Here is a 19143-nt window from a genome sequence, read left to right on the forward strand (position 1 = left end):
AAAGATACTAACCGCAAGATTTGAAGACTTTGAACCAATTAAAGCGCCACAGTATCTGCTCAGCACCATTGATAGGCAGATTTTCCACACTAGCTTATTTCTTGCAGTCTTCTTTTGAAATTCATATATCCTATTAAAGTAACTTTGGGGTTGATTCCTATCTAATTTCTTTTTTAAATTACAGCTGTAGGTCAGTATTTATTCAGTGAACCATTTTGCTTAACTCATGTTGTATGCTTTGTGGGAAGGTTTTTTTCTCTTGCCGGACCTTGTGCAGAAATAATCAATCATGATGTTACCGTAGGCACATTTTCACATTGGTGTTATTTATAATACCAAGTTGTTTGCTGCCTTTTATGCCTTGTATTGTTTATATTAAGTGGAGAGATGAGGCAGAGACAAATATGCAAAAAAGGTCATGGGTAACTAAATTCATGTATCTGTGACGGTAAGAATTCACAAGATTCATTTTTCCTGTTAGATTTTTCACATGCAGCCATATACATTGGTGGCACAGCTACCCATCACCATAGAGATGGGAGCTCAATTCCCAGCATAATGGCCTTTAGCTCTGTAGTGTTTGTGAGTGGGAAGCTGGGGGCTGCGATCTTGTCACGGCACTAGCCATTCATACTAGTTTGTGAGACGCAGTTGCCATTGAACTGGGAGGAATAGCATGAAACTGCCACGTGTTACACTCTCACGGTGAAGCTCTCCACCGGAGGGTGAAAAGAAGCAGCTGGTCACACTGTGGATCAGCGGAGACACATGGCTGTCTACGCTTTACTCTGGCCAACAGTGGCGCAGTACTGACAGATACTGCAGAGCAGGGAAATTGGTGTTTGAATCTGAGGAGAAAACAACACATACATATCTATTCCACATTGTTGGAGACTGTTTCTCCTGTAAGCTGTCTGCCTGTTTCTGCCAGCTCAATTTGAGGTGATGCTGCTCTCACCTTCGTTTTTGTAGTAGAGCGAATGCATTTTTGGCATAAAACATTTTCACAATATCTGTTGCTGTTTTTTGTTCTTTTACAGGGTCTGCCAGCCTATGACACTCCAGAGGTATTTGGTCTCCACCCGAACGCAGACATAACCTACCAAAGTAAACTGGCCAAGGATGTACTGGACACCATCCTCAGTATTCAGCCTAAAGACAGCTCGTCAGGTGGGGGGGAAACCAGAGAGGCTGTGGTCTCCAGGCTGGCTGACGACATGTTGGAGAAACTGCCTCCTGACTACATACCTTTTGAAGTGAGCTTCCGTGTGCGTGTGTGTGTGTGTGTGTGTGTGTGTGTGTGTGTGTACACGCGCGCCCGCCCCTAAGGGTTTAACTAGCATGTGCGATATCCTTCCTTTCCCCACTCACCATGTGTGCTTTGTGGTCACTGACAGTCAGAGGTTGGATGTGGTTGAGATAACACTGGACAGTGAAGGGAAAAGGAAACTATACATAATGGCGTTGTGAATGTAGCTGAATCTTCTTTGCTTTGTTATATTGTGAGTTTTCAGTCCCTTTTGCCATTTAAGAGAAAGTGGTATGAGAATGAGACCTTTGAGAGGTGACCACTATCCCTTCCATCTCTCCTGTTGTCTGTCTGTATTTTCAGTATAAAAAGCAGTACACTTTAGATTAGCCCAGAATAATGTTTTATGAAACGATGACGTGTAAAAGAGTACAGATGCCCAACAGAACTAAGGGAAATACTATAATAGTAACTAAAAGCTCACATCCAGTTTGTACCTGAGGCATGTGAGCAGTTTGTATGCATTATCCAGTTCTCCAATTTGTCAGGAAATCCAAGTAATAGTACATTTATTTGTATATAGAGGAAATAAAGGCACATACAAATCAAATACACATAAACACATCAAATCAATACACATTCCCATATTGTAATAGTGAATCAGGGAAGATGGAGCATCTTTAAAGGACTCAAAAATTACAATAATAAAAAAAATACTTATTATTAAATGAACAGGTGATAGGGAAAAAGTTAAGTAAAATTCCTTTACTAGTCAATTTACACTTGGCACATTGAAACAAAGACAATGAGAAACACGACATCACAAGTGTCGTCTAATCTGTTAATTGATTGAAACATAACCAGGTGAGAGAGCGCCTGCAGAAGATGGGTCCTTTCCAGCCTATGAACATCTTCCTGCGTCAGGAGGTGGACCGGATGCAGAGAGTCATAGTTCTGGTCCGGAACACTTTGACAGAACTCAAGCTGGCCATCGATGGAACCATCATCATGAGCGAGAACCTGCGCGATGCCCTGGACTGCATGTATGACGCTCGCATCCCGGCACGCTGGAAGAAGGTTTGCCTTGATTGACGTGTTATAACTTGACGAAACCTTGTTCTACATTGAAACAAAAGCCGATCACTCTCCTCATTTCCTTTTTGTAGCGTCTGACAGTGAGTATCACCTGCACCGACCACTAGTGAAAAGAGGGAAGTCTTATATTATTTGGTCATTGCGTTAACTTTTTATCAGCAATTACATTCATTATCTGCTTCACAAACAATAATGAACCTGTCGGAGGAACAATCATCTTCTAATTCTACTGAAAGCTACTAATGCTCATCGCTTTCAATAAAGAATGCTAACAAGCCCCTTTAGGGAGCCCTCCATGCACAAATGAATACATATCAAACATCTGTTCATTACTGTATTGTCCACAAGTAAATCAAAGGTTAATATGTTGGTTTTTCAGTAAGATCAGATGTGTTTTGCTAGCTAAAAATAAGCTCATCATAATCAGACAACCTCTCATTTGCTTTGGGCTCTCATACTCATACACTCAAACTTAGCTTACAAGCTGGGAGTTTTTCTTTTCCTTTTATTTGAAACCTGCAGTGCTATCTGCTTGTTGCCCATTAGTTTTGTTTTTTTAAACGTTTTCTAATCTATCATTGTGAATTCTTGCCACGCATTGATTTACAATCCATTATGGTCTCCCCTCTTTTTCTTCTCCCCTGATCAGTCGGGATGACAGTGTTCTGTGTTTCATTGTAATGTGTTTCTGCGTTTGTTGATCAGGCATCGTGGGCTTCCAGCACTCTGGGGTTCTGGTTCACAGAGTTGCTGGAGCGGAACCGGCAGTTCCAGGCTTGGATCTTTGAAGGGCGGCCCAACTGCTTCTGGATGACGGGCTTCTTCAACCCGCAGGGCTTCCTGACAGCCATGAGACAGGTACACACGGCATCAGGCAACATAGCCACCTACCCATCACCAGGGACGAGAGCAGATGGCACACTGAGGGAGAAGCAGGCATACACACACGCACACACGCACACACACACACACACACACACACACACACACACACACACACACACAGGGGGGAGGGGGGGAGAATTTTGATATTTAACCCTACTTAAACCAGATCTAGTCAGTCATGTCCCTGGATTTAGGGCTTATTATTCTTTATAACTAATTATCAATACATGGTATAGCAGTCACTCTGTAGTCGACAATTTGTAATCATACATGTATACTGTATTTTTATGTTAACTTTGAAGCTCAGCTAGTGTACTTACACTTTATCAATGGAAGCATTGTTTGAGCTCTCCTTTTTATATTAGTACGTCATTGACAAAATTGAACGCTCAATTTAACTGCAGGAAATCACATTAAGCAACTTTAACACCGACATTTTGAAAGCTAATTTCTAATACAAAGCCTACAAGTTCTAGAAAATCCACATTTTTGTTGTTTTCTTATGACACTGAAGGTGATCTAATTATGTTACCCTTCCTACAACAGCCATCTAAGTAGCTTGAGAGTGTGAAGGCAGTTTAATGAATGACAGGATTTCAATGCATTTCATACATGTAATAAGATTTAATTTACTTGCACTTTGCTGTGTTTGTACCATCACTTCCCTCCTATTGCTGCAGCCTTGCTTTTATTCTGAGACCTTTAAGATATTTTCTAGTATGTTGCTCGTCTTTTACTGCCTCCACAAGGAATGAGAATTGCCTTCTTAATCTTCGCTGCAAAATTCCCCACTGCATGCAGAAATGCAGATACTATTATGGATGTAGATTTCTCCATTTGCTCAGTAGGGATTTGTTGGACTACTGTATTAGATACCAAATTGATCATCATTGTTTTCTCACTGTGAGCTTGTACACAGAAGTGTTTGTTGGACCGCTGGCAGAGTGCTCTGATTCTTTTTGTGACAGCTGCCTGAAATTCCAGGCTTGTTTTTACAAGATCGGTTGTCCCTGTGTCCGTCCTTGGCAATTGTTATCAGTCCCTACATGTAAAATGTTCTCCAAAAAGGTCTTTTGTATTTTATTTTTGTCTCTTTTCAAAGTGATGATGAAATGACTGAGTGGATACAACACTCCAGTATCATGTATTATACTCTGCTCTCGCTCTTTTTGAGTCATATTGGATTTATTTTCCTTTCTCTTTGTTCAACAGTTTGAAAAAAACAACATTGATTGCCACTTCACTGCCATATACAGCGCTTTTTTTATTGCACCTCTATTACAGCAATAGATTATTTTGTGAACATCTCCAAATATCAGCTCTGCCTTGTCGTGGTGCCCACATCACTGCCTTTGACCTGTGGATGTGTCTCTTTCGCTTGCAGGAGATCACTCGGGCCAACAAGGGCTGGGCCTTGGACCGCATGGTGCTGTGCAACGAGGTGACCAGGTGGATGAAGGATGACATCTCGCAGCCACCCGCAGAGGGAGTTTATGTCTACGGCCTTTATCTGGAGGGAGCCGGCTGGGACCGCCGAAGCTGCAAACTCATCGACTCCAAGCCCAAAGTCCTTTTCGAGATGATGCCTGTGATCAGGATGTACGCCGAGAATAATGGTGAGATTTCCTCTTTTGAGGATAATAGACGGGGAGATGCTTCCAGAGGTTTTCGCTTAAAGCTCCTGTAAACCCAAATCCACAAAATCCTTCTAACTATTTAATTTGGGGAATGTTTTGCCTAATAGTAATACAAGCATCTGAAAAGGGTTAGGCATTTTTGTCAATCAAAATTAAAGATATTATCGTTTAAGTTTGATAAGGTTTACAGAAATTCAGTTTAGATGAGGCAGGCTATGCTCTGGTTCCTATGACAACATTAAGTATTTTGAACAAATCACGGCATCTGCTCGAAGATTCTATAAAAAGGCCTTACCGTTGGCAAGGAGAGTAATAAGCTTTAAACAGATTTTTGTAAACGCTTATTAAGACACCCAATTGTTATATCATATATTGCTTTTTACTATTTTAGACCAGGTTCTTTTGGAGGCAAGAACAAAGAAAAAATCAACTAAGTGGACTGTGATGTTTAGCCTCAACTGAAAACAACCTTAGTCTTGCCTTTTCCTATCAGGATCAAGTCTGACAGTTTCAGTCTATCTTTCTTCCCTCCTCAACATTTGCATTCCACATAGTCAATAAGAATGGATGTATGTTACATTTAAATGTCCAACAGACTAAGTGCATTTTATTTTGTCTGGGAATAAATTACCATCAGTATGTGGCACAGTGTTTGTTCTGGATAATACCACACTATATTCAGGCAGGAAGCAGAGAGACGGGCCCCAGGGTACTTCTGCAAGCAAGGGTGCCTGGGAAATGAATTAATGATCCAATGATACGTGCAATGTGGTTTGTTTACACCGTGTCGCCTCCCAGCTTTTCACACTAGATGGCTGCTGTGGTTGAAAAAGCATCTGAGTATGTGTGTGACATACATGGTGTGTGTGTAGGTACATGTGAGTCTTGAAAACTCTACTCAATTGTCACTCCCTTCAAAGTTGGTGTGGTTGCTTTGAGAACCTACTCTGCAAAGGCTGTTCCTTGTAAGAAAGGGTGCTTGTTTTTGTGCTGATGGTGGAGGTGGGTGCCTGTCGAAGAACATTCCTGTAACACTTCAGGTTGCTGTCACCAACAACAGGCCACTAATCTGAGAGGGGTCTATTTGCAGACAAGGATTAGATACTCTTGATTTAACTAACCTTATAGTAAGCTGTCTCCATAGCAAACCAACGCTTTTGAGGATTTTGTTTTAAATGTGGTACTTCAAATTACTCTTTTTGTTTTGGGTTTTGCAGGTGTGAAGGATTCCCGCCTCTACTCCTGTCCAGTCTACAAGAAGCCAGTAAGGACAGACATGAATTACATCGCAGCTGTAGACCTGAAAACCTCCCCACCTCCAGAATACTGGATCCTACGGGGGGTGGCGCTCCTCTGTGACGTCAAATGATCGCTTCATGTTGAGAAGCGCTGACACACACCTGGTTGGACGTTTGGATATAAAATAATATATATAAACAATTACTAAATTTGAAACACAATGGCCCTCATTTATCAATCTTGCGTGGAAACTGGTGCAGATTCTGGCGCAAATACCTCCCTACGCCAGGTATCGCGTGGGATTTATCAAACAGGCGTATCTCGCCAATCTCAGCGTACGCCAGGCCATTATTGATAAATGCGGCGGATGAAAACGAGCGTATCACGCCCCTATATTTTCTCAGTTTAGAGGCCTCGCCCACAGGTTTTTACGACATGGATATGCGCAATACGGCACTTCCCTGAAGTAGAAATTGACAGAATAACAGCGAAAGTAGAAAAAAAAAGAGTTTCATTTCGGAGCATTAGCCTACAAGCAGCATCAAAGAACGACAGAAGGCAGCAGTTAGGAAGGAAATAACTGCTTGCGGTCAACAGCGTTGGTGTTGACTCAAAATCGCCACTAAAAAAAGCGTGTTGCTGTTCTGAAATGCAACCAACTGGGGGTGCGGGGCTGCGGGCATAATATAAGTGGTGGAGGAGAAAAAGACGCACCAACTGTCCGATAATGGTCCCCATAAAATAAATACACGTCTGCAGAGATTTGAATGATTAGAATGTATTGGCCCTTTTAGATTGCACTATTCAAAAGGGTTTTAAAAACTAAAAATAACACATTTTGTGTTTTACTGGATGACAGCATGCGCTTGGCACGAGTGGTCAGCCCGGCCGTCAGCTGCACAAGCCGACCCGGCAGCGATCAGCTGTGAGAGCGCCCACCGTCCTGCTCCACCAGCAGATAGGAACAACGTGCCGGTTAACGGTGGAAATAAATCGCTCGCTTTAGCATCAATGACACATTAAAAGAGGAACTAACATCTACAAAGTGCGTCAAATAAATAAAATGTTAAGCTGAATGTTGTGCCGTGTATTTTTTTGTATCATAAAGAGCAGTGTATGTCTACTACATATTTAATACTTAGGCTAACATTTTGAATGAATGCAGCCCCCGTGCCTCAGTGTCCCCCCAGCTGCTCCAAGACGGAGACAACTGCCCTTACGCAGTCCCATGCAGCCCTCCTAAGTGGCCGGTGTGCGCACTATTGAATCAGCTCTCCTACTCAGTTGCACACCATAAGCTGCTCATTTTTAAGTGATTAATATCTTTATTTCGGTCTTATTTGCACTGCATTTGTATTATCTTCTAATAATTGTCCAACAAAGTCATCGGCTACCCGGCACAGCCTGCACTGCACAAGCTGTTTTCAAATTTGCGTACACGAGCTGAGAGCTGGCGTGGGATTTGAGCGTACCCTACGCTCACGTCCATATTGATAAATGCCGAGATTTGCGTGGAAATGTACGTACACCCATTTTTCTGGTCTACGCAAGATTGATAAATGAGGGCCAATGTCACTGTTTTCCTAAGGTAAAAGGGGACAAAGATAACTGTAGTGTCATCACTGAAGGTACATATGTCTGCGTGAATACCTTTAGATATTCGTATTTCATGCTTCAAATAGCCAAGGCTGCAGTGTGTCAGACACATGTATTACCTATCATAGCAGAATTATGTATTTTTTCCTCCTTGAAATGGAAAGAGCAGTGAAAAGCAGGTAGAGACAGACTGTTCCGTTCATTGAATGATTCAACTTTGGCCCTGACAAGTCTAGACATATTGTATCTGCTAACGCAGTGGTTTTCAAACTGGGGGGCGCGGAGTTATGGCAGGGGGGGCGTGGATGAATATGTGAAAAAAAAATATATATATATTTTTTTTAATATCAACATCATATTAAGCAAATGTGAGTTATCATACAAAAAAAGGAATACAATGTTTTGGTCTACATAGTTAATAGCCTAATAATTGAATTAGATCATCTGCCCAACCCAGAGGACCCTGCATAATATTTTATTTTAAATTAATATTTTTATGGAAAATTCATGTGTCTTTCTTCAATAGCTTCTAATTCATCCGACCCAGTGTCTCCAAATTATTTGTTCTCACAAAATTCTTCATATTTAGCCTCTTAATTTTCCTCTCAAAGTGCACCAGATTCATGCATTTCACTTTAAAAAGGTAAAAAAAAAAATCTCACGGGGGCATACCCCCGGACCCCCCTAGGAGGGTCGGGACCTCGGATGGCTACTATTTTCACCCAGCTGGACATTGGAGGCACTAGTGAAAAAACACTGGGTGTGTGAAGGACATTTAACAATAATCAAATATTTGGGCAGGTCTGTCTGCCTATCTTTCTCACTCCGCTGCACACTCAGTCACTACTATCCATGCTTAAAGGAAGCAGGATTAAACCACTGGATTAAGATGTTCAAATGTATTTTAAAAAACAAAAACATAATTAGATATATAAGTTAAAATGTTTTTTAAAAATTGTTTCAAAACGCACAAAGATGTTCAGAATGTTTCAAAAATATGTTTAAAATGTGTAAAATAATTCAAAGATCTTTCAAAACACACCGGGATTAAGAACTTTTTTTTGGGGGGGGGCTCAGCTAAAATTTGTTCTCTGGAGGGGGCTCACTCTCTCACTTTGAAAACCCCTGTGCTAACCACTGTTATTGCCCAATCACAAGTATGGACTGTGTTTAAGAGGAAAAAACACATGGCAGAAGATGACTAATTCTAGTTCTGATTCATGTATTGGATAAATGTAATCAGATTCACTCAGACCATTTTAGGTTGATAAAAAGAGCATCAATCTATCCTGCATGTAAATCACACTCCTGACATGTTAATATGACGTCAGTACCATGTAGGTGAATAACAAAGAAGAACTGAAATACATAGAAATTTTAATTAAGTTTTTACAAAAAACAATAGCATCAAAACATCAAAACACTTTTTTGGTAGTATTTTCTTTTGTTACAAAACCACCATACCATACGCACGCTAAAGCTACCCTGTACACAGAGCAGGCTTGGGCTTCCCAAATTCAAATCTTCACACTAAAATCATCTTTATCCAGTAATTTTATTCTATACTGACTGTTAAATGCATCTGGCTCAGATGTTATCCTTGTCTCAAAACACCAGATTTTTCACAGGCATTGACAAATATGACTTGGCCTTAAAAACTAAACATAGTTCTAGTTTCGTGTGAACAGTCGATGAAGACACAATGATTAAAGTGCAAAGATAGTTGTGGGAAACTTGGCACTGCATGAATATTATAATATATTCGTATTCTTTTTTTATGCTTTTCCTGGTATGGACCGCCTGTAAAATACATCCAAGGCTGAGTGCTTCTAACAAGGTCGATGTTCCAGTCCAGTTTTCCTTTTTAAAATTTGTTCTTTGCTTTTATATTAATACTAGATCTGTGGCCTTTTGTATCACTTTGTAAAAGTTTGCTTACATTGAGGGGACGAATAAACGTCCCCATTTCCCTTGTTTGGCTCCAAAAATCGTGTCTTTTGGATGCTCTCCAAGACGTCTTGCTGTGAAAATAGTTTCCACTCTTGTTGCTTTTCTACTTCTACAACATGTGACATCTACAATGTACTGTGTCCTGCAAAGTGAACATACTATTGATTCTGTTTAGATGCGTCTGGCTTATAAAGGGAGTTTTATGGCAGAGGGACTGCCACAAGCCTCCAAGAACGGAGTACTAAATATGACCATTTCAGATTATTTTTGACAGAACTTTTCTTGACCTACCAATCAAATGGCACATTTCAGGGCTTATTGCCTACTTGCTGTACATGCTACACTTCCAGTAACATAAGTGACTAAATGTGTTCTACAGCTGTGGCATAGGTCACTTGCAATGAAACATTAAAATCTGATATTATTCCTTTGTGCCTCACACTTTGTTTCTGTTACAACAGCGTTGATAAAGATGAAATCTCCATCATCTGAAATGAACATCCGGTCTTTGTGCCCATCTGTAAATCCAGTATGTTCCAAACCAGTGTTACGGCATTACATTCCCTTGGGACAGTGATCGGCTCATCTCAGTGTGGACAAAGTATGTCTTGAGCTCTCCTTTGCCCTTGACGTTGATGATGCCTCTACACGAGCACATGTAGCCAAGATTCAGAAGGATGATGCTCGTCTCCTCTGTCACCTACGGGGAGAACCAGATTGGAAATGTCAATTTTCTTATCTCATACGACAGAATTAAATCCCTGCTGGCAAAAACACTCACTCTCCATAGAAATACAGTTCTAAGAGCTGATGAATAAATCTTATAATTTTACTCAACTCAATAAATGTGATATATTCAGTATTGCAAAAAAATACACATACATACATACAGTGGCTTGCAAAAGTATTCATACCCCTTGACATTTTCTACATTTTGTCACGTTACAACCACATACGTACATTTATTTTATTGGGATTTTATGTGATACACCAACACAAAGTGGCGCATCATTGTGAAGTGGAATGAAAATGAAACGTGGTTTTACATTTTTTTTTATAAATAAAAAACTGAAAAGTGTGACGTGCAAAAGTATTCAGCCCCCCTGAGTCAATACGTTGTAGAACCACCTATCGCTGCCATTACAGCTTCAAATCTATTGGAGTATTTCTCTACCAGCTTTGCCCATCTACAGACTGATATTTATTGCCCATTCTTCTTTGCAAAATAGCTCGAACTACAGATTCAGCATCAGCTTGGATGGAGAGCGTCTGTCGACAGCAATTTTCAAGTCTTTCTCAAAATCCTCAATTGTTTTTAGGTCTGGACTTTGACTGGGCCATTCTAACACATGCCTATGCTTTGATTTAAACCATTCCATTGTAATTCTGGCTGTATGTTTAGGGTAGTTGTCCTCCTGGAAGGTGAACCTCCACCCAGTCTCAAGTCTTTTACAGACTCTAACAGGTTTTATGGCCTGTATTTGGCTCCATCCATCTTCCCATCAACTCTAACTAGCTTCCCTGTACCTGCTGAAGAAAAGCATCCCCATAGCATATCATCCAGTGTGGCTTATTGATCTTTTGGACAAAAATGATGTTGTACGTAACAGATGGCACTAAATCAGACTTTGAAAAATATATATATATATTGTATATATACAATATTTTTCAGCTTTTATTTACATTTGAACAAAAAGTGGCATGTCCAAAATTATTCATACCCTTTGCAAACTGTCAGTCTATGGGAAAATGTTAGTTATATACCATTTTAGAAGTTATATACCATTCCAAATAGTCCAAGCTGTTCTAAAGCATCCTAATAACCATGATTCATTAGGAACAGCTGTTTTAATCAACTCTACAGGTGAAAAACAGCAGCTCTCTGCTGCAGTTGGTTTGTGGACAGTCATGGCTAAGACAAAGGAGCTCTCTGAGGACCTGCGGCTGTGCATTGTGGCTGCTCCCAAGTCAGGAAAGGGCTATAAGGCCATATCTAAATGTTTTCAAGTTCCAGTGGCTACAGTGCAAAGTATTATTAAAAAATACAAGACGTTCCGCACTGTGGAAAATCTCAGAGGATGTGGTCGGAAACCAAAAGTGACACCTGTACTGGCCAGGGCCCGGTTTCCCGATAACGTCCTCTCTTAGCGAGCTACGAAGACTCCTACGTTATGACTTACCAAAGTTGTTTACCTCTGTAGTCGTGGTTCCCGAACGGTGTCTTAGGAGAAACACTCCTTACGTCGTTCGTACACTGCTGAAATCGGTTGCTCCGAGTTCGATTATCCATTTCCTGCTCATTTCATGCGCAGCTGCATCTGTATGCTGTCTAATCAAATCAACCCGTGCATTTCTAGTGTAATATAAAGTCATAAATTTGTTTGTGGAATCATCATCTGTGTTTTGGAACTCTTGTTTTATAATCTAAGTATCTTTAAGAACACTAATCACGTTACTTGGTGGGTCAGTAATGAAACTGAAAGTAGATATAATATCGCCAATAGCCTATATAAATAAACAGACGGCCCAAACAGCGTCCAAATGAGCTAAAATCCTAAATACAATAAACAGTAACATGGCACACTTATTTTAAGGTAAGCTCTAATTGATTATTCATTCATTTTTTCGCACGTTTACATGTTTTGAGGCGGAGGATCCGACGCACTATCCCCGGGCTCAGCCGGTGTGGAACACAGTGCGGAGGTTCTAGTGTTAACCATGTCGAACATACTATAGCCTATACTAATTTTAAAAAAGATAGAGAAAATATAGAAACAGCGGAGGAGATGAAGATTGTTTACAGCAATTATTTTCATCATGAATGACTCGTGGCAGTTCCATGCGCAACAGGGATGTCACTCGTGTCCGTTTTACGCATGGTGCTTTACGGAAGGAAATGTGGGGGTTTGTATCTCTGGCGATGCCACAGCGATCGCAGGGACTTTCACTTGTGTCATTAAACTTAGACATCTGACTGTATTTCATATCACAGGGACACAGCGATGACTGTATTTAATAACAAACTGATAAAAACGATCCGACTGTAGGCTATAGTGTATCACGTATAAAGTATTTTCATATTGAGGGACATCGCATCCATTCAGTTAATGCTGATTATCAAGTCAGTTAGATGACTAAAAAGTAGGCTACTTGTTCACATAGTTTGAACACTTTGTGAATCAGAGTTAATGGTATTCTGCTAAAATATTTAATAGCCTAAGCCTACTTTAAATATAGCCTACGTGATATACACTATACAGTTGGATCGTTTTGAACAGTTTGTTATAAAATACAGTCATCGCTGTGTCCGTTTGATATGAAATACAGTCAGATGTATTAGTTAAATGACACAAGTGAGAGCTGAAACATCCCTACGGTAGAGCTAAGAAGGCTCTGCGGGCGCTCCAGACCAACCTTACCAACGTATGATGTACGAAAGAGATTCGTAGCAAAGAACGTTTCGGGAAACAGGCGAAACGTTAAGTAGGAACTCTACGTAGGGGTTACGAATGACGTAGCGTTAAGAAGGCTCTAAGAAGGCTTTGGGAAATCGGCCCCAGGAGGATAGTGATAGTGGTGAAAAAGAATCCCACGATCACCACCAAGGCCATCCTGGTTAATCTTGGCTCTGCTGGAGGCAACGTCTCAAGGCAGACAATCCAATGGACACTGCACACTGCTGTTGGACGCAGACCAAGGGGGATGCCACTTCTCCAGATAAGGCACACAAAAGTGCGCTTGGCCTTTGCAAATGCTCATATGGACAAAGAAGAAGACTTCTGGTTTTCTGTTTTATGGTCAGATGAATCAGAAAATGTAATTGTTTGGCCACAATGATGTATCCTTCATTTGTCGTAAAAAAAGGAGAAGCCTTCAACCCTAAAAACACCATCCCCACTGTCAAACGTGGTGGTGGGAACCTAATGCTTTGGGGGTGTTTTTCAGCCAATGGACCAGGGAACCTAATCAAAGTAAACGGCACCATGAAAAAAGGGCATTACATCAAGAGAACAACATCAGGCAGTCTGCAGAGAAACTTGGCCTTGGGCACCATTGGACATTTCAGCAGGACAACGACCCAAAACACACAGCAACAATGGTGAAGAAATGGTTAGCAGACAAACATATTAACGTTTTAAAGTGGCCAAGCCAGATTCCTGACTTGAATATGCATATATACATATATATATAATATAATAAAATATAAAATATGGATATATATATTATATATATATATATTTAGATATATAGATATATATATTTTAGTTACCTGTATTTTCCCTAGTACTCCGGTGCTGTCCATTCTGCTGGCTACATTCACTGTGTTCCCCCAGATATCATACTGTGGTTTCTGGGCTCCAATGACTCCAGCTATCACTGGACCATGGTTAATACCTGACAAAAGACAAGCAATCAGGGACATTGCAGATACATCTGCAGCATATACTCAGTTATTTCACTTTCAGTCTCTTGTTCTCTTTTTTTCTTTTAATTATTGGACATTACAGTAGACGGGATATAGTCATATTTGGCCACACCTAAACATTTGGAAAATGGTTAAAAATGTTATACCTTTCTAATATGTATTAATTGAAAAGGACGTGTGAAGGCACTTTTTTTTTAGTGAAGTGTAAATCAAAAAAGGGTATTTTGTTTCATTTCTGATATTACTGATTCATTATTAATTGCTGCTCCAAAAGGTTTCCGTTAGATGCCTGCTGCTTGCTGAATAAACAAAGCTTTTCACAAGATTTCATCAGAGCACAAGATGACGTAGAGGTTATGTGCAGCTGAACTCTTAATCCCCAACACTTCCAGCACCTCTGCTTAGCAGGCTCTAGAGCTTTTCACAGCACTCAGCTGAAACTGGGCCCCTCTTCTCTCTGGCGTCCCAATCTGGAAATTGCAATCTACACAAGTGCACAGGCAGCACAGACACACAGCCACTGCTTTTCTTCCAGCTTCAGTAAATGAATGCTTGTATCCTCTCCGACAGAGCGCTTTAGGCCCGTCTGAAAGCAGCAGGGATGTTCAGTCACAAGTGCACACTGCTGAGTTAATGGAGCATCCCATGCTGCGATCTTCACTGACTGTTACCACATCCAGTGAGCTTGGACTTGCTCGCCTGCCTTTCCTCTTTGAAGCCCTTTCTACACACGCTCTCTCTCACTCTTTATGTTGCCATTACTTTATCTACAGTATGTCTTACTGCAAACATGACTTATTTTCTTGTTATTTAGACATGTACTCATATATCTGTTTTTCTATTCTATGAAGATAATACAATTACTTCCACAGCAAACCAGTGTTCTGTAAACAAAAAAATTATTCTCCGATGCATGAAGGCTACATGTAATTGCCAATACATAACATATCAAAGGAGCACACAATTAATGTGTTTGGGTGTAACTCACCAACTCTGAGTTTGAAGTCATTGAAGGAGTGTTTGTTGATAACGTCGAGCTTCCCTACCAATGCAAATGCAAACTCTAACATGGTCCCTAAATGCATGTACTGCCTGTCACGCTCCTGTGAAACAGAAACAAACGCCAACATTAACACATTTATTTCTGGTTCAATGTCTTTTTTCTAAGGTCGTACAGAGTTGTGAGAGGTTAAAGCTGGGGTATGTGATTTCTGATTGGTCAAAATTAACATGAGCGGTAAACTTTGACCAATCAGAGCGAGGCTCCGATTCTTAAAAAAAAAAAAAAAAAAATCTCTGTTCTTATTGGCTGTTGGGACTGTCCATTCACTTTGGCTCCGACGTTGTTGGTGTAGAGCGTGTCAGGGAGGGACCATATGGGAGGGACCAAAGAGAGATCCAAATCTCTATCCCAACTGCTATTTTCTCCCCAAATTCTCCACCCCAGCTTTAAGTCAAAGACCACAGGAATTCAATGGGGTGATGTGCTTGAATTTTGTAACACCAATGATTTATGTTTTAATGTGTGTGTAATGGGCCTACCTGTAATGTGTACTCTGGCCCAGATGCGTTCAGCCCAGTCGCAGCCATGTAAGTGCTGCCAATGGTCTTGATCTTTTCCACACCACTAAATTTAGGTTTGGACAACAGCTACACACACAAACACAATCCACAAAACACATACATGAGACACAGTTGATGAAAAGCTGATGTCATTTTAAGGTATTTATGCAGTTTATGAAATTGTATTACTTTTAATAATTAATTAATTAATTAATCAATGTATCCAGATTCCATTACAAGACGTTCAACATGAGACACATACTGTATGTCACAATGTCCAATAACATACTGCTAGGGAGGATGTTTATAGGATTTGTGTTGCATATGTAGAAAGAAGGCTGCAACAGCGAAGGAGGTTTACCTCATCAAAATCAGCAATGATTTCATTAAGGAGCCTGAGGCACTCCAAACCTTCTTTGTTGACGTCAGATTCGGTGTAGAACTCTTTAAAGTCAGGGATGGAGGCGAACATGACACACACCAGGTCATAGGACTGGTGGTACAGATCCTGCACAACAAGGAGACAAAATACAGACGTTGGCTTGGACAGTTGCAATACAATACTATACAAGTGATAAGCCACAGACTTATTAACATGGATGCCAGGATTATGATGTATTATTTTAATTTTTCTAACCATGATGGATAAATGTGAGTGGGATCATGTAAAAGTTTCCTATGTATATTTATGTATAAAATACTTATTCAAAAGAAAATAAATGTGAAACTACAGAGGCATTCAAAATACAAGTGATAAAGCAGACAAATAACGCCCCAAACTATTCAAATAACAGTAACTCTAAATTCCATTAGTCCAGCAATTTTCTCCTGGATCCTGTTCAAGTGCAGAGATCGATTAATTTGCTGTCTCCATTCAGCCTTTTTGCTGCACAAACAGCATTTCCATTCAAACTTGCATGACCTCCAGGATACCACATCCTCTTAACTTCCTAAAATGTAAAACTTCACTAATCAGATTACACTATGGAGCTATCAGGATCAAAAAGGATGGTGAATGATGAAAGAAAGAATCTCAAAGGCAAGTGAGCACTTTAACCGAGACTGTCTCCCAATGTCTCGCCTTCATTCTAGATCATTTATCATTCTGATAATACATTGCAAGTGCCGGTCTTAACTGTTTTTATGTACTTTTTTCATACTAATACGTCCCCAACTTTTATGTCTGTAATATACATCTTGGTTTTGGAGAGGCTTTAAAACCGGAATATTAAAGCCACTACGAGTAACATGGTCCGTTGGCGGCCCCTTTGGACAAAAGCGGTAGTATTTTTACGACGCCCGCTGCCGCAAAGCTGTTTTCTAGCTCATGCCAGGCGTGCAAATGTCAAATGGTTAGGGCGCCGTGCAATATAGTGCATGTCCGTATGTGGAAAGTGTGAGGGCACGGACTCTTTTCGGCTCCGTGAGAGTGGTTAGTGACACTGCATCAACAAATGCCAGTCAGTAGGGGAGAACGGGGTAAGTAGGCACACTTTTTACTCTACTGAGAATTGCTCATCACCTAAACATCTTTCAATAGTCATTCCTATGTTAAATTGAAGCTTAAGGTGTTGGCTTGAAATGTGTACCCCTCGCTTTTTCTATCGTATTGTAATAAAGAAGAAATTCATCATCAAAGACACCCTTACACATTGTGACAACCAACCCCATCAAGGGGTCGGTTGTCAAACACTATGGGGTTGTTTGTCACAATGTAATCTTAATGGGAATAATCTTAAAAAGAAGGCAAGAAAGTAGAACTAAATTTGAAAGTTTAATTGCATTGTCAAGTTGACAAATAGGCCTACATAACTTAATGTAGCCTTGGCAGCTGGTCTTGTTTGGGATGCACTGGGTTGTTTTGATTTTGTTGCCTTTTTTCTTTTGCTTGCTAGCTGCTCTATTCTTTCCTTCTCTGGGGTGTCAGTGAGGATGCAGCTTGACAATTTATTTCGTTATTGGGTTCATTTTCTGGCTGCAGCCTTGAGATAACATGTGACAACCAACCCCCAAAATAATTTGACGACCAACCCCAACTTGAATTTCTTGCTAGCATCAAGGCCAACAACCATCTGACAACTAATTAGCTCGCTAACCACAATCTAAACTATAGTTTACCCTTCACACTTTGTATGGGTAACAAGTGTTTTGTTATAAACCCATTGTGTAAAAGCCTAGAAGAAAAATACTGAGGAGCTAAATATTTTCAATTTGACATGAAAAACACAAACAGTCGTCTCACCTCAAATGCAGCAGTCTAACTCCAAGGAAGACTATGTAGGTGACCTCTGATCCCAGTTATGGATATTTACATATCAAAATTTCACAGACAGCGCCTTCTGGTTCCGAGATATAACGATTGTGACAACCAACCCGTGTGACAAATTACCCCGTTCTCCCCTACCACACACACCTGATTGCAATGAGCTGATGCAGCAGTGTCACCTAACTCTCTCTCACGGAGCTGAAAGATTACGTGTCCTCACAGAAAGTGAACGAACGAGAGACGGCAGTTAGTATGGATCACGATGAGGTAATGTGTTTGTGTTGTTGATGTAAATAATCACTATTTCTCATCTGGTTATCTGATGATGGTGAAGCAAAGCAAACTTTGTGTTAGTACCAACCCATAGACATATATACGTATGTATATTATATCTATGGTACCAACCGCTCATTCATTTAGGAGTAAACACTGCAGTCTAGTTTGCTCCCGTGAAATTGTATACACGTTGCTTGGCAACGCCCTCGTCCCACCCGTAGCCTATATCACTCTCCCTTTTAGCTTTTCTTCATTGCATAGGCTACTCTTTTTTTTCTTTGATGGTTCAGCCCCGTTATCAGTCATTATGATGACAAATACTGCTGCAGTATCGTGAAAGGGCCTCTTTTTGCCCGGAACCTGGCCTGGTTAACGGGGGCTGAGAAAACTCAATCTAGCTCAGCGTCAAGCTGAATGTTAACTACCACACACAAAACGTGTTAAGAAAAATGTAACTTTGTTTACTTATTTAAAACGGTCACATTGTGCCAAAAACGGATTGTGTGCCATAAAATGATTTCAGTCCACCGCGTTAGCCTGTTAAAGCTATTGCCCAGTTATACTGTACGTAGGGAGGGATCATTATTTTTTTTAATATTGATACCATTATCAAGACTCCACAATCCGAATCCTTATAGATACTTTTCTATTATTTTGTTAAAAGAGCACCTGTATTATTGCTTTAATTGCTTATAAGATGAGCAGAGCTCAAGATAGGACTTTAAATAAGTCATAATTCTAAATTTAATACCTATTTTATATTGCTGGGAAAACACGTTTTTCACCCAAACTGTATTATTCAAGTTTCTTGCGAAGTCTTCTCTATTTTTGTATCCTAACATTTGAACACATCATGATGACCTTTTATTGACCTTTGCCTAATTATCAGTTTACTGAACCGACCTGAACACATCCCATTTGAACCGTTTGCGATTTATTTTTTTAAGCTAACTAGCTCTTA

At 40.3% G+C, this 19143-nt stretch overlaps 2 protein-coding genes across 3 annotated transcripts in view; one reads left to right on the plus strand and one right to left on the minus strand.

Moving 5' to 3' along the window:
- The window catches only part of dnah5 (dynein, axonemal, heavy chain 5), a gene marked incomplete at both ends in the record, with an annotated part of 92167 nt that extends 85932 nt beyond the window's left edge, over positions 1 to 6235 (plus strand). Inside the window, 5 exons of the mRNA XM_080039764.1 lie at positions 1041 to 1256; positions 2114 to 2326; positions 3050 to 3202; positions 4614 to 4845; positions 6084 to 6235. Of these exons, the coding sequence (XP_079895890.1) occupies positions 1041 to 1256; positions 2114 to 2326; positions 3050 to 3202; positions 4614 to 4845; positions 6084 to 6235 (966 nt within the window). The remainder of the gene's footprint in view (positions 1 to 1040; positions 1257 to 2113; positions 2327 to 3049; positions 3203 to 4613; positions 4846 to 6083) is intronic.
- A 3963-nt stretch (positions 6236 to 10198) lies between these two features.
- adcy2a (adenylate cyclase 2a) overlaps positions 10199 to 19143 on the minus strand; it is a gene marked incomplete at its 3' end in the record, with an annotated part of 53539 nt that continues 44594 nt past the window's right edge. For both annotated transcript variants that reach the window (XM_080039036.1, XM_080039035.1), the window contains exons 21-25: positions 16002 to 16148; positions 15620 to 15727; positions 15066 to 15180; positions 13922 to 14046; positions 10199 to 10351 (exon numbers count right to left, since the gene is read on the minus strand). In XM_080039036.1, coding sequence (XP_079895162.1) covers positions 10199 to 10351; positions 13922 to 14046; positions 15066 to 15180; positions 15620 to 15727; positions 16002 to 16148 — 648 coding nt within the window. The remainder of the gene's footprint in view (positions 10352 to 13921; positions 14047 to 15065; positions 15181 to 15619; positions 15728 to 16001; positions 16149 to 19143) is intronic.

Source organism: Ammodytes marinus, assembly GCF_949987685.1.
Source record: "Ammodytes marinus genome assembly, chromosome: 13".
In the NCBI taxonomy this organism is placed as follows: Eukaryota; Metazoa; Chordata; class Actinopteri; order Uranoscopiformes; family Ammodytidae; genus Ammodytes; species Ammodytes marinus.